Genomic DNA, 14,486 nt, shown 5'->3' on the forward strand with positions numbered 1-14,486 from the left:
TTTCTAACATTTCAGATGCTGCCCATTTTTTAAACAGCCATCTCTCTTCAGCCTCTACCCCTTTCCCTCCCTCAGTCCCCAAGAGGAGCTGACCAGCACTCCCCTCAGCCCCACTAACTCAGTAAGCAATAAATAAGCCTCCTTTAGTTTTTTTTTTTAAGCTAGAAGCTCTGCTTGCTGTGCTTTGAAACTCTGATTTCCTTCATGATAATCAAGCCCCAATTACTACTGGGATCACTGATTTGAGTTGGAAAGAATGAATATTCAGTTAAGCAACATGTGAGGGAGTGCAGGAATATATGTCCTATGTGTAGAAGGCAACAATTGTTCAAAGTGATCTTTGTACATCGAACAAAACCCTGGTGGAGACGGCATTCCTGAAGAGTGATTAGGGAAGGCCTCTCAGACTGCCAAATTAAAAGGTGGACTTTGTCTCCAGTTTTTTGCCCAGAAAGTCCATCCTCCAATCCAATCAGGATACTCCCCATTTAAAACCCTGTGCTGGGACCTCCTGCTGTGGCTCAGCGGGTTGAGAAGCCGACACAGTATCCCTGAGGATGTAGGTTCGATTCCTGACCTCGCTCAGGAGGTTAAGTATCTGTGGTACAAGTTGCAGATGTGACTCGAATCCAGCATTACTGCTGTGGTGTATACCAGCAGCCGCAGCTCCTATTCAACTCCTAGCCCAGGAACTTCCATATGCTGCAGGAGCAGCCCTAAAAAGAAAATAAATACATAAATAAAACCCTGTGCTGGCTCACCACTTTATCTGACTAGAAGATAAAGGTCGAGCTCCTTAACAAGCAGACTTGCTTCACCAACTGGCCACGGGATATCTTTCCAGATTCTTATCCTGCCCCCTCTTCCATACTCCCAGTGGTTCACGCACAATATCTCATCTTTTTTCTGAACTATCCATTTTACACGTGTTTTGCACGTGTTAGCGTTCCCTCTTTCTGGAATCCTTTCCCACAACCTCTTTGTCCACCATCTGCTGTGATTTAGCAGAGTTAGACTCTGGTCTGAAAGCAGCCCACCCCCAGCAGTAATCCCTCCATCATGTCCCTAGGACACCTTATCACACAGCTCTTTCTCTGAGCACCTTTGCCACTGTAATAGAAGTATTGGTTTGGGTGTCTATCTTCCCAACTTGACTGTGAGCTCCTTAAGGGCAGGCAGGGACTACTTCTAATTCATCACTGCATTCCTAGCACTTAGCATAACATCTGATCCTGTACATGTGCTTAAATGTCTACTGAATAAATGAGCTCCTTGAATTCAAACTGAGCACCTCCTGAAAGGTGAAAATCAGAATATTATGTGACCAAAGTAATCCTAGTGAAGTGTGTTCGAGGACTCGACTGAAGAAGAAATGGTAGGAGGACACATTATGGGGCCTTACTGTGGGGTAGGTTCTACCCCCGAAAGCTCTTGCTGGCAGTTGTTGGCTAAAAAGAAGAGGAGCTAGAGCAGATGGAGAAGGGCCCTTCCCAGGAATTTCCCCAAAGTTATCATTCATAGTTCACCACTGAAGCAATGCTGTTTATGCAACATTCTCTACACAGTTTCAACTCTTCTGAATTACAGCCAAACTTTTCATTTGTGCTCTGCCTGCAGATACATTTGGACCAGCCTTGTTAATGGGTAGTCATGGAAAGTTCCTATTCTCGCCTATCATTACTGGACTTAAGGGACCAATGAGAACCCAACAGCCAAAAGGGGGAGCAGGGCGGAGCTAATGAAGACCACCTTTTCTTCTTCTCCTAGATCACCAATATCTTTCACTGCACCTCCAGTCTTACCTTGTTGTTTTATCCTATGTATCAGTAAAGGCAAAAAAAGGACAATGAAGACTTGAGCAAAACTTTACAGGAGAAAAAGAGGAAGCAACACTGAGGTCTGGCATATAAATCTTGAGACATATGATCAGTCACCACTTCTGGAAAGTAAACATTTCAGCTGTTTTAAACAAACAGCAAAAGCAATTAGCCCTTTCTCTAGACTAAACTGAGGTGTATGCTGAATTTAAAAAAAAAAAAAATGGAGTCTGTCTTGATCTTCAAAAATGTCAAACTGGTAAACACTTCACTTTTTTTTTTTTTTTTTTTTTTTTTGCACATATAAATCTAAGAGCCAAGCCTAGCTTGAGGAAGATTTAAGAGACATAAAATTTGTCTGAGGTATCTGCCAAATCTCTGCAGCAGAGACAGAAACCCTGGAAAAGCTGACATAGTCATAACTCTCACAACATCACCAGCAGGTCTGTGCAGGGCTGGACGTACAGAAAGTCACTGTTCTTTCCCTCAAACTGTTTGTAAACACAGAAATAGACCGTTTGCTTATCAGCTATCTGGTAGCTCGTCTTTGTCTATATAAGTGCCACAGAGGAGAGAGACAGGAAAAAAAAAAAAGAATAAATCTCTACTGGCAGGTATCCCAATTTCAGTGGAGTAAATTTTCGTTTATATGATGGACCTGTTTCTTGAACCCTTCTCTTTCTTCCATTTGCTCTTGCACACTTATTCTTATATGTACACTAGAACTGTCTGTCTGGAAGGCATGAAAAAGGGGTATTTACAAGTATCCAGCGCAGTGCCTAGCAGAATGATTTGCACATAGTCAGCCCACAAAAATCCGTCAAATGAATTGAAACACTACCTGTAATGTCTATGTGCAATTTATTTGATCATGGAGCAGGAGAACTATGCATTCTTTTTCCTGAAGTATTCAACGAGACTTCCCTACAAGGTAATACCATTTTATTCTGACAATTCATGCTTAGGACTTCTCTCCTTTAAAGAGCATCCATCTTTGCACAATGGGGATTATTTGTAAGGAAAATGAAGGACAGACCACACGTCAGGATCCTGAATGACAGCATGAACACTGATACGTTTTTGTAGAGACAATCAGATATCTCATATTCACCTGATTGTGTGGTTGTTACGGTAATCCACTACATATGTCTAAGATCACTTAACAATGCAAGACTATAGTGCACGCAGGGGCTGCATTCTGTAAATAGGATTAACAGTTGAATTCAACCAAGGTCTTCCCTGGGGACGGATTGCTGGAAAATACATCTACATGACATTTAAAAAAATAAATTAACCAATGACATTGGCTCCCATGAGACACATTGTTTCTTGTACATTCAATTCTATCACAGCTTTCCGTAGCTCTCTGCTGACATCCCCGTCCCAAAAGACATAGAATTTCAAAACAGAAAGAAAAACAGAGCAATTGGAGCTCTTCTGTCTCTCCTGCATGAAGTGTTATACACACAGAGGAAAGACTTCTGTACATTAACACAAAGTGAACCGTGACGTGATGAGATCATGTCGGTCTGGCCTATCCTTGTTATGCTGTGGTCACATATAACTTGCCCAAGGGAATGGACAAAGTCTGTATGCGTACTGACAAAGACTGGCAGAGGCCGCAGGAAAATGAAGAGAGCTGTGTTATGGTGGGGCCAGGGGAAGGGGGTTGCTTTTTCTTTATAAAGAAAAGTTCCGTATTATGATTACTTTTCCTTCCACTTTTATTTAATTAATTTCCCTCATCTGCAAAATTGGGCTAACTACTGTATTGAACATTTTTACTCTGAGGATGAAGTAAAATACCAGTGGATTGCCCGGCACGCAATGGTTAACCCATACAATCCACATTGATATATGGTTAGCATGAGCTAAACACCTACTATGTACCAGGCACCAGACTCCAAGAAAATGTAAACTGTGGGAGGAAAAGGTGTCGCTGGAAAGAAAAGCATGGAGCTCATTTTCAAAGGTTTTATGAAGCTGTTTAAGAAATTCGGATTTTTATCTTGAGGACAATGGGGAGCCTTTGAACTATATTAGATAGGGCTGGATAGCTTTAGACTTGTGATTTAGAAGCATCATTCATTCTGTCAGCACTGGTGGACAAAGGATTGTAAGGGAGGCAGGCTTCAGGCAGTAGTAATCCTGCAGAGAAGTCATATATGTTGTGAGGTAGGAGGGGGCGGTGTACAATGGCAATAGAGATGGACATGGGGAAAACACGTTTTAATAACTTTTAAAAATGTACATTATAGAGGAATAGAAACAATATGGAAAAAGGCTAAAAACAGAAATCACATAACTTTCTACTTATAGGAAAACTCTATATAATTTTTTGTGTTTAACATTAGAAGACTTTTCCTAAGTATGTACACACAGATGTGTGGGTGGTTGCACATGTGTGATATGTGTGTGTATGTGTATTCAAACTGGGACCTGTCAACTTCATAATCTGAATTTTCTCTTAATATAACAAACAAATTTCTACATCAGTAAATGTTCTTTGGTAACATAAATTAACACGGTTACTCAGTAACCCATAGATGTGCAGTAATTGAATTAATTCAAAACTCTTGTATTGGACATTTAAAATGCTATCTTTTTCTTTTTCTTTCCTCCTTTCATTTTTATTTTCACTTTTACTATTGTAAACTCTAGGATAGACATTCTGGGAGCTAAATTTTTACAAACATCACATTTATTTCCTCAGCCTAGAGCCCTATAAGTTGAAGTGGAAGGTTGAAAGCTATGTGCAGTTTTAAGGTTTTTGATACATACTGACAAACTTTCCAGAAGGGCTGTATCCTGCTAACTGTGTCCCTGAGTAGGAGGAGACCCATTTCAGAGTGATTTCGAGGATGGAGTCCACTGGATTTCGTGGGTGGAGAGGAGGAATAGATCCTTGGCAGAGTATCAGGGCAGGAGCAATGTGCACTCTGCCAAGAGGAACAAAGCAATGGGCAGGCCTAAGGGACAGATGGCTGGTTGGATATATGATGAGAAAAAAAAAAAGACAAAGTAACCATAGGAGAGTGGGAGAAAGTGAAAAAAAAAAAAAAAAGGAAACCTCTAGTGAAGCTATATACCCAGGGCACTTAAATTTCCTGCTTTATTCTGCAAGAGTACCAAATGCAGCCAGCAGCTAAGCTTTCTGGAGTGTTTGGCACTCTGTGGTACCAAGGTCCAGAGTTATATTCATGTGAACATGTTGGTCCGTTCGTTTCATCCATTCACAATTTATGAGATGTTTACCATGTACCAAGTGCTGTTCTGGATGCTTTGGGTTTGGAAATAAATAAGACCTGGTCCCTGCTCTCAAAGAGCTCATAGTCTAGGGAAGAGGCAGACGCATCCACAGACCAACACACTATGGTGTGGTACAAGCTAGAACAGAGGTTAAGTGCAGGGTCCTGTGGAAGTAGGAGCCTAACACTGCTTCATTGTGGGCATGCACACGTGTGTGTGGTGGCGGGAGGGGAGGTGCACAAAAGCCTTCACAGAGGTGTTGATATTTGAGCTGAGTCTTGAAGGAGGAGTTTCTCAGATGGCTAAGGATCACAGAGCAGACTCACACTCCCCGTATGTTTGTGCCACTGCTTTCAAGGACACTCAGTGAGACCGTGAGGACGCTCGTGTGTCATCTAAACCCATGTGTGACAATAGGCTCCACAGTTAGCTTAATGGACATATGTACACAGCCTGACTTAGGCAATGATATGCTCACTTTAGCATTTAGAGGACAAGAAGAAAGTGGCATAGAGACTTTTAAAATAGTTCAGATGACACTGATAAAATAATAACATTTAAGTCTACCAAGTCCTACAAATTCTACTTCCCAAATATCTCCAGTCTGTTCCCTCTTCTCATCTGTTGCTCCCTTGGGTCCTTATCATCTCTCTCTGGAACAGAGTACCAGCATCCTAACTGGTCATGTTCTCTTGTAGGACACACCAAGTTGAAAACCTGATCATGGCACTCCTCTTCAAAAACATTGCTAATGATTTTTTATTGCCTACAAGCAGTATTTTCCAAATTTCCGTCATTTGAGTATTACCTGATTATTTTGCCATATTCACATACCATGTGTTCTACTCTTTATTTACTATTTCTCTTTAAATCAACGTAAAACTGGTTAACTTTCTATTTTCGCTCAGCCATAAACTCAAGAACCTTAGATTCAAGGACATAATTCAGCTTTATGCTTTATAAGCCACAGTAGAACATACAATTAATGAAATTTAAAATGTCTGTGGGGGCACAATGTAACTACTAATGGTAGATGCCCTACATTCTGAGAAACACCTGCCTACGCGAACATATCCAAACTTATCACTGTGTTCAAAGTTCTTCACAAATCAGCCCTGACCTATCTTTCTAGACTCCTCTACCATCATTCCTTCCTTTTCCCAAACAATCTATACCCCTGCCATGCTGAATTCCTCAACATTGAATGGACATGCCTTCCTCATGTGAAATCCCCTGTCTTTCACAGACTGCTCCCTGTCTCTGCAATGCCTCCCCTCCACTGCTCTCTGCCTGGCAAACTCATTATCCTTCGAGACTTATGTGTCCTGTCACCTCCTCCCAGAAGCCTTCTTCCTGACTCTCCCTTACAGTTAGCCACCCCTTCCTTCATCCTCCCATAGCGCTTTGCATCTCTCTCCCCAACTAAACCGAGGGAGAGCTCACACCTCGGAACTCTGCTGCATCCCCAAACACTCTATGCAGGGCAAAGGTCATGGAGGAGACCAAGTGCCCCAGAAGGTCACTTAAAATAAAGGCCAAAAAAAAAAAAAATCAAATCCAAAGTACTGTCCAGGGGCAAATAGCTTAGAGGTATGGCATGTTTTGTATGGAGAATCACCTGATTCAGAGTCAGGAACACTGACGATAGTTTTGGCAGACACTATCGGCTACGGCTGCAATAACAGTTAAGCTAATTTGGTTTTGGCAGCTACTTTACAACAGACACATACTGACATAGAAACTAAAAAGTGAATCATTTGGGTTTTTGCTAAGGTGATCGAGCACACCTCACAATAATCTGTCCTTACCACAACTGGAATGTCAAGAACCAAAGTGAAGAGCAGCACCAGAAAACCCTGATGGAAAGAACGTAGGCTCTGGAGTCAGAAATTCATACACTCAAATCCCAACTCAACTCCTTACAATCTATGTGACTTTAGGTAGGTTGTTAAACTTGCTGACATTTTAGTTTCCTCTTCTAGAAAAATGGGAAAAATAGAACCTACTTCATAAGACTCTTAAGATAATGCAACAAAGTGCTTGTTAGACAGCACCTAGAACACTCTGTGGGCTCAAGAAATAGCAACATTATGGTTGCCCAATGAAATGACTACAATTCAGGTAATATGATGCACTAGGCAGCAAATGCATTTTTTAAGAAAATAAATCTATATCACTAGGCTTTAAAAATGACCACTCTAGAGTGTAGCTAAGAATAGCCACAAACAAAACAGTCTATAAAACAAAGCCCTTCTTGGGTTTAAATTAAACTCACACCTGGAACATACCACCATACTCCTTTGTGTTCTCCAAGAATTGATCTCAAATCAGGTTCCCCTAGGATGAAAAAACAAAAATCACCTAATCTTAATTTTTTGCTTTTAATTTGATACAGAATACTATCCAAACTATGTGGATGCCTTAAAGTGTCCTATTACTATGACCCCAAGCTTGTCAACACGATTTCTTTCCCAATCTATCCCTGCTGACACGTTTTACTCTAGTCAGGGAAGCCCACCTATTATACAAGTGCTTCCTCTTCTATAGACCCTTCTCCAATTTCAACCCCGATATTAGGAAGCAGTTTCTCCTCCCCCCCCCCCCCCCCACTCCCGCCTGCCTGCCGCCTTTGCCCATTTTAAATCCTCTTTACTCCTTTGGAGCCCAAATTAAAATACAACTTCTTCCCAAAGCCTATCAGGATAGGTCTGGAAACTAGATGAGAGTTTCAAGCCTTCAGCACTTCCAGGATTAGGCTTGACCTTCCATTGATCAACCACCAACCCCATCAGTATCCCCTTCCACTAACCCCTCGGCACTTTTTACACGCGTTTGTAATAACAAAATACAGTCTCGTTTTGCACAGTCTACTTTATTCTGTAGTTGGTGTGCCCCCTAAATGTTTGTCAACATGAATGCTTGCTGGAAAGCCCTAAAGCGCTTGGTTTTTAAAAAAGGTCTAACTTGCTTTTTATTCTCACCAGAACACTGCACTGAACCTTAAACACATATTTCTCAAAAGTGAGATGTCTTCCCTCCTCTGCTCCCCATCCCTTCTGGAAATTGAGGGGAAACCCTTTCCGCTCCAAAGACTTGGTCAGGGAAGGGGAAGTGGCTGCAGGGGCCGATAAAGAGATGGCAACGATCTTGACCTCATTATCAAAGAGGCAGAAAGTGAAAACTTGACATAAAGTCATGCCCGGGACTGGCAAGGCATTCCCAGGCCCCCAAAGGAACTACCGGCCCGACACCCCCTCCCCCGTGGAGGCGGAGCTGGGCGGAGTCAGAGCTGAGGCCTGCGGCCCCGGAAGCTCCCTCCTCCCTAGGCCCCCACAGTCCCACAGTCCCACAGTCCCCAGCCTCAGCCGCTCAGGCTTTCTGCCTCTCTGACCTCCAGGTCCCCGGCTACTGAAGCGCTACTCCTTATAGAACCGCGGAAAATCGGACCGGTGCAGCAGCTTCCGGGCGGGCGGTGCCCTCGCGGCGCCCCACGCCGGGCGCCCGTCTTCTGAACTCCCACCTGGCGCTGCCGGCTTGGGCCCGGCGCCCAGGCCCAGGCTCGACTCTCACCGACGCCGCAACCGCTGCGGCGTCTCCTATTGGCTACTTGTTTCCAGGGAAGCCGGAGGCCCGAGCCCTTGTCCTCATGGGAAATGTAGTTTGCGGTCGCTAGAAGCTGTTCTTCCTGCGGGGCGGGGACGGAGGGCGGAATCCAATATTGACATTGGCGGAGAGACGCAAGTCAAGACGGAGGATTATGGGAGATGGAGTCGAGACATTTCTTTTTATATACCCACAATTCCTTCTCTTCTCCCCTCCTTCCGGCCCCCGAAGCTTCTCCACCACGCCCCGCCAGCCGCCTTTTCCCCGTTCTTATTGTCCCCAGAGTTTCGGCTTGAGGAGGGTATTCTGGATGTTGTAGTTTGGATTATGCAGTTTTACAGACTCTCCCTACCTGGGGTATGGGTTGTGCTTGTGGGATCAGATGGAAGTTCTAGATTGATTGTACTGTTGGTTAAGCTGGAGGGGAACACTTTATATCGTGATTTGAAATTCTCGTTGGGTTTTGATTCAGTAGCTTTTTAAAAAATGTTATTTATGCCCTGATAAGCTTAGAATTTTAACTGGTACTTTAAAATTGTCGAGGTATATTCTGTGTGAACCATCTGCATTAGAACCACTTTAAAGTTTCTGGAAAATGTATACTTTATAACTAGGAACCATCTTTTTAACTTCGAAATGGTCCCACAACAGGCATAGAAATGCGATTGAAGTCAGCCCAGAAGAAACCTCTTTAACCCATAATGAACCCACTTTGTTACTGTGAAGAACAGTGAGCACAATCATTGGTGTAATACAACAGTTTAGAAAAGATAGACAACTTGAATAATAAGAAATAACTATATTTCTTTAATAAACTATCTTTTTAATTAAAAAGATATGTTTAAAGAGGTGGATAGAGCAATATGTGAGGACACCTGAACACTTTCAAGTGATTAAAAATTTGAAGAAAATAGTTGTTTATTAGGGCAAATTTTACTCCTAACTTTTGACTTTTCTTTTCTTTGTTAGAGATGAATCCTTATAGCTGAATGGATCGTTACAGTTGGGTTACTACAGTTTTACTGATAAGGACAACTTTTTGACTCACAAATGGAATGAAGGGAAAGAAAGAGGAATTGCATTTTGGTAAGGTAATTGCCTAAAATTTTAAAAAGTGACATTACAGGAATAAGATGGATTCAATAATTTATTCAGCAATCTGCTTTGTGCAAGGCACTGGGTTAGGCACAATTGCTACAGAATTGGAAAGTAATCCTTCCTCTCAAGTAGCTCACAATCTAAGAAGGGAGAGAGGCTATACAACATGCAAAGTGCTCTAAAAAATTCTCTGTAAGGTTCTGTAGGACCATAGAAGAGGAAGAACTCATCCCACTTCTGGGGAAAGTAATACTTGAATGATGAGCTTTGAGGAACCAGTGAGATATTTGTCAGATTTGGGGCAGGGAGGTTAATTATATTCCATACGGCAGAATAAGGATGCGAGAGAGTGCGAGGAACAAACAAGAAAGTTCCATACTGCAAGAACTGGATCAGGCAGGAATAGGGGCCATTCCAATGAGTTCAAAATATAACCTGAAAACAGTAAAGAACCATTAAAGGATTTTAAGCGAGGAAATGATGTGATCACTTGGATTTGATGATAATTTGAATATGAAAAGGGAGGGAAAGGAGTACGCCCATTGAGACCCCCAAGTTCTGATGTGGCAGGGTGAATGGTAGTACGATTCATTGAGACAGGGAACCCAGAAAGAGGAGCACATTTTGTGAGGGATAGGAGGAATTCAGTTTGGGACATTGAGGAGTCTGTGGAACATCTGGGTGGAGATACTAGATATGCTGTCGGGAAATGGAGGTCTGAAGCACGGGAGAGAGGTCTGGGGTTGGAACCAAACTATCATAAATGGTAGTTGAATAAAATATGAATTAAGTTTCATATAGAGAGCATTTAGAACAGTACATTTAAAAGGACAAAGATGGAGTATGGGACCCTAGAAGTAACCATAGTCAAGTAGAAGGCAGAGGAAGAGGTAGCTTCAAAGGACACTGAGAAGGGATAGACTGATAGATGAAGCAACAGAAAATAAAGTAGACTCGCTAAAATATTGCACAGAAACGTCGAATAAGAGGACAGACGAGTAACAATAAACTATCCATCTATCCATTCAACAAATATGTATTGAGTACCTACAACATTCCAGGCACAATTCTAGACATCAGGGGCAGAGGAGTCGGGGGCTGGGGGTGAGGGGGTGGACCAGGCCATATCCCTTCCCTTTGGAGCGTATCAATAAATTAGATTAATAATTAAAATATATAGCAGTGACAGTGTTTCTACAAAGCTTATTGGAATGTATGCATTTACATATGGACCCTTGGTCTATTGTTGGTAGAAAGTATGCTTGAGGGGAGTCCCTATTGTGGCTCCGTGGTAACAAACCTGACTGGTATCCATGAGGATGTGGGTTCGAGCCCTGGCCTTGCTCAGTGGGCTAAGGATCCGGTGTTGCCGTGTCCTTTGGTGTGGGTTGCAGACGTTGCTCAGATCCCATGTTGCTGTGGCTGTGGTGTAGGCCGTCAGCTGCATTGGAAATATATCCAAGGAAAAAATGCTTGAGTATAAGAAGATGATTTTGTGAAATAATGGCCCAGGGTAAATCAGTGTGGCTGGATTTAGAGATCAGTTAGTATGCCAAGGTTAAGGCTTAAGAGCCTGTATACAGCTGAAGCATGGCGAGGGTTCAGGTTTATAGTAAGGAATGTGTTTGGCTTCAGTCGTCAGCTTGGGTTAAGGTTTAGTTGATCTGTTGCTATCTTTACAAGTCAGTGTGGGTCTATAGTTAGAAGATCATGGAACCAAGTTTAGGACTCAGCCTGTTATAAGTGTTAGGCCTCAATGTTAAAGCCATGGTTCAGGAGTTCCCATTGTGGCGCAGCGGAAACGAATCCGACTAGGAACCATGAGGTTGCGGTCCGATTCCTGGCCTTGCTCAGTGGGTTAAGGATCCAGTGTTGCTATGAGCTGTGGTGTAGGTCGCAGATGCAGCTTGGATCATGCATCGCTGTAGCTGCAGCTCCGATTCTACCCCTAGCCTGGAAACCTCCATATGCAGCCCTAAAAATACAAAAAGACCAAAAAAAAAAAAAAAAAAAAAAAAAAAAACCAGCCATGGTTCAGTCCGTAACAAGGATCAGAGCACATTTCTGACGAGCCTGAAACCTCACTCTGAGGCTGCCTTTAGTCCAGTGTGGGCTGGGTTATACTCATTGTGAAGTCAAGGTATAAGATTTGGATTCAAATTTTGGCTAGTATTAGGATTTAGTTTTATATAGGAGAAGGCTTATTCTATCAGCATTCTATCGGTGATCAGTGTTAGTGCTCAGTCTATGGACCAGCCTTGGACCACATCCAGGGTTAGGGCTTAGCTCAAGGTTTGACTTTAGTGTTTAGTCAGTATTGGAATCACTTTTATTTCTCCATTTGGGAGTCAGTAAAGGCCACCAGTGTCATGGCTCTGTTAGAGGTTAGAGTTCATGCTGATTGCTTTGCCTGGGGAAGGGCTAAATAAGAATTTGACCAGAATTTATGTTCAATCTTTCATCAGGAGAAGTTTTATTTAGTGTATATGGTTAGAGTTTGTTCTTAGTTCAGCGTTAGGCCTCAGTCTTTGGCCAATGTTAATGCACAGTCAGTGTCTCAGTTTAATATTCAGTCTGTTGCCATATTAGGATATTACCTATGATGTGCCCTAGTTTTGTCTCAGACCAAAATTAGCATTTCATTCATGGACAACATAAGAGGATAGTTTGTGGCCAGGAGTTCAGCTATAAGCATGAGCAGGATTTGGGATGCATATTTGGCCAGTATAAGTCCAACATGTGGTTTCTGACTTTAGCCAGTGTCAGGGTTCTCTCTTTGCCCATATCTGGAATAGTCTGTGGAGCTAAGTCACAGTAGCTAATGTTGTACCACATTCTGCTGCCGGGGCGTGGTTCAGTCAGTGACCTGTGTTGGCATTTCAACTTGGCCTGTGTCAGAGTTGATTCTGCTGGTAGTAGTCCCATTTGACTTTATGTAGCGGTTCTATTCACTGAGTGCTGGTGTTGGTGCTATCTGATTAAGCTTTTAATTTTCTGTTACCATTCTGAAATGGAATGTTATGTAATTCCGGTGTTGTTCCATACACCATGCACTTATTTTTGCTTCTTTAGACACTTGAAGGAAGCTTGTAACTCTTAGTAGCTGGATATAGTGTTGGGACAGTAATTGGTCAGACATTTTTAGATAAGTTCTTTAATAATGCTGTTAATTTTGGAGAGCTCCTGCTGTGGCAAATGATGTTGATTGGTTAACCCCAAACCTTCAAAACACTCCCTTTCCTTGTTTTCCTCAAGATATATACCGTAAAAGCTACCACTGCTTTTCTCAGGTGCTTTTTCATAAATGAGGTACAAAAAGAAATAATGCTTTGACTTACAGAAATAATTATTTTCCTGATGAAAGGGGCAAAAAAATCATGGGAAATGTCCCTTCTGCTTTTTTTTTTTTTTTTTTTTTTTGTCTTTTGTCTTTTTGTTGTTGTTGTTGTTGTTGCTATTTCTTGGGCCGATCCCGTGGCATATGGAGGTTCCCAGGCTAGGGGTTGAATCGGAGCTGTAGCCACCGGCCTACGCCAGAGCCACAGCAACGCAGGATCCGAGCCGCGTCTGCAACCTACACCACAGCTCACGGCAACGCCGGATCGTTAACCCACTGAGCAAGGGCAGGGACCGAACCCGCAACCTCATGGTTCCTAGTTGGATTCGTTAACCACTGCGCCACGACGGGAACTCCGGCCCTTCTGCTTTTTTAAAAAAATTGTAATATATATAATTTGATATATGGGAAGTTCTATGTACTTAATACGTATGTATTATACGCTATGTATGTATTTTGAAGAGTGTTCCCATATGTATATACCTGTGACACCATCCCCATAATTAAGGCACTGAATGTATACATCACCTCAGCTCCAAAAATTATTTTCTTTTTTTTGGTGCTGTTTCTTGGGCCGCTCCCTCGGCATATGGAGATTCCCAGGCTAGGGGTCGAATCGGAGCCGTAGCCACTGGTCTACGCCAGAGCCACAGCAGTGTGGGATCTGAGCCGCGTCTGCGACCTACACCACAGCTCATGGCAACGCCGGATCATTAACCCACTGAGCAAGGGCAGGGACTGAACCCGCAACCTCATGGTTCCTAGTCGGATTCGTTAACCACTGCGCCACGACGGGAACTCCCAAAAATTATTTTCTTTTCGGTCTTTTCTTCCTTCCTTTCTTTTTTTTTTTTGGTGTTATAAGAACATGGAACATGAGATCTATACTTTTAGCATATTTTAAAATGCACAAGGCTGCATTTTTAAGAACAGGCACTGTGTTGTAAGTCTGGAACTTATCGTGTAAAACTTTATACTCATTGGGCAACAACTCCCCATTTCTTCCTCTCTCCAGCTTCTGGCAACCACCACTCTTTTCTCTGCTTTTATGAGTTTGACTATTTTCGTTACCTCATATAAATGGCATCTGCAATATTGGTCCACCTGTGTTTGGCTTTTTCACTTAGCATAATGTCTTCTCTTGTTTATCTGTGTTGTCAAAAATGGTAAGATTTTCTTCTTTTTGAAGGCTGAATAATATTATATATATATATGAATATACCGCATCTTATATATGTTTATATACGTATATATCAGTGGTATGTCTATTTTTAAATGTTGGAGGAGCCTCCATTTTTTTTCCACAAAAGCTGCACCGTACTGTTTCCACCAACAGTGTGTAAGCATTCCAATTTCTCCAGATCCTGGCTGACACTTTTTTT

General features: G+C 42.4%; 2 protein-coding genes across 26 annotated transcripts in view; one reads left to right on the plus strand and one right to left on the minus strand.

The window, feature by feature from the left end:
* Positions 1-8,637, minus strand: part of ENOX2 (ecto-NOX disulfide-thiol exchanger 2) — a 284,418-nt gene extending 275,781 nt beyond the window's left edge. For 6 of the 21 annotated variants that reach the window (XM_021080169.2, XM_021080160.2, XM_021080168.2 and 3 more), the window contains exons 1-2: positions 8,458-8,637; positions 7,344-7,403 (exon numbers count right to left, since the gene is read on the minus strand). The gene's annotated coding sequence lies outside the window, so the exon portion shown is untranslated. The remainder of the gene's footprint in view (positions 1-7,343; positions 7,404-8,457) is intronic. The other 15 variants (XM_085006568.1, XM_085006558.1, XM_085006563.1 and 12 more) reach the window with 3 other exon arrangements.
* A 247-nt stretch (positions 8,638-8,884) lies between these two features.
* Positions 8,885-14,486, plus strand: part of ARHGAP36 (Rho GTPase activating protein 36) — a 169,115-nt gene continuing 163,513 nt past the window's right edge. For 2 of the 5 annotated variants that reach the window (XM_085006543.1, XM_021080172.2), the window contains exons 1-2: positions 8,885-9,026; positions 9,639-9,755. Coding sequence is in view for 2 of the 5 variants with exons in the window: in XM_021080172.2 (XP_020935831.1) it covers positions 9,725-9,755 (31 nt within the window). In the remaining 3 variants the exon portion in view is untranslated. Of the gene's footprint in view, positions 9,027-9,638; positions 9,761-14,486 lie in introns of all 5 variants that reach the window. The other 3 variants (XM_085006544.1, XM_085006545.1, XM_021080173.2) reach the window with 3 other exon arrangements.

This window comes from Sus scrofa, chromosome X, assembly GCF_054392235.1.
Source record: "Sus scrofa isolate SSC_HxYL_T2T_F1_AM1 chromosome X, Sscrofa_HxYL_maternal_Yorkshire_Landrace_v2.0, whole genome shotgun sequence".
NCBI classification, from domain to species: domain Eukaryota; kingdom Metazoa; phylum Chordata; class Mammalia; order Artiodactyla; family Suidae; genus Sus; species Sus scrofa.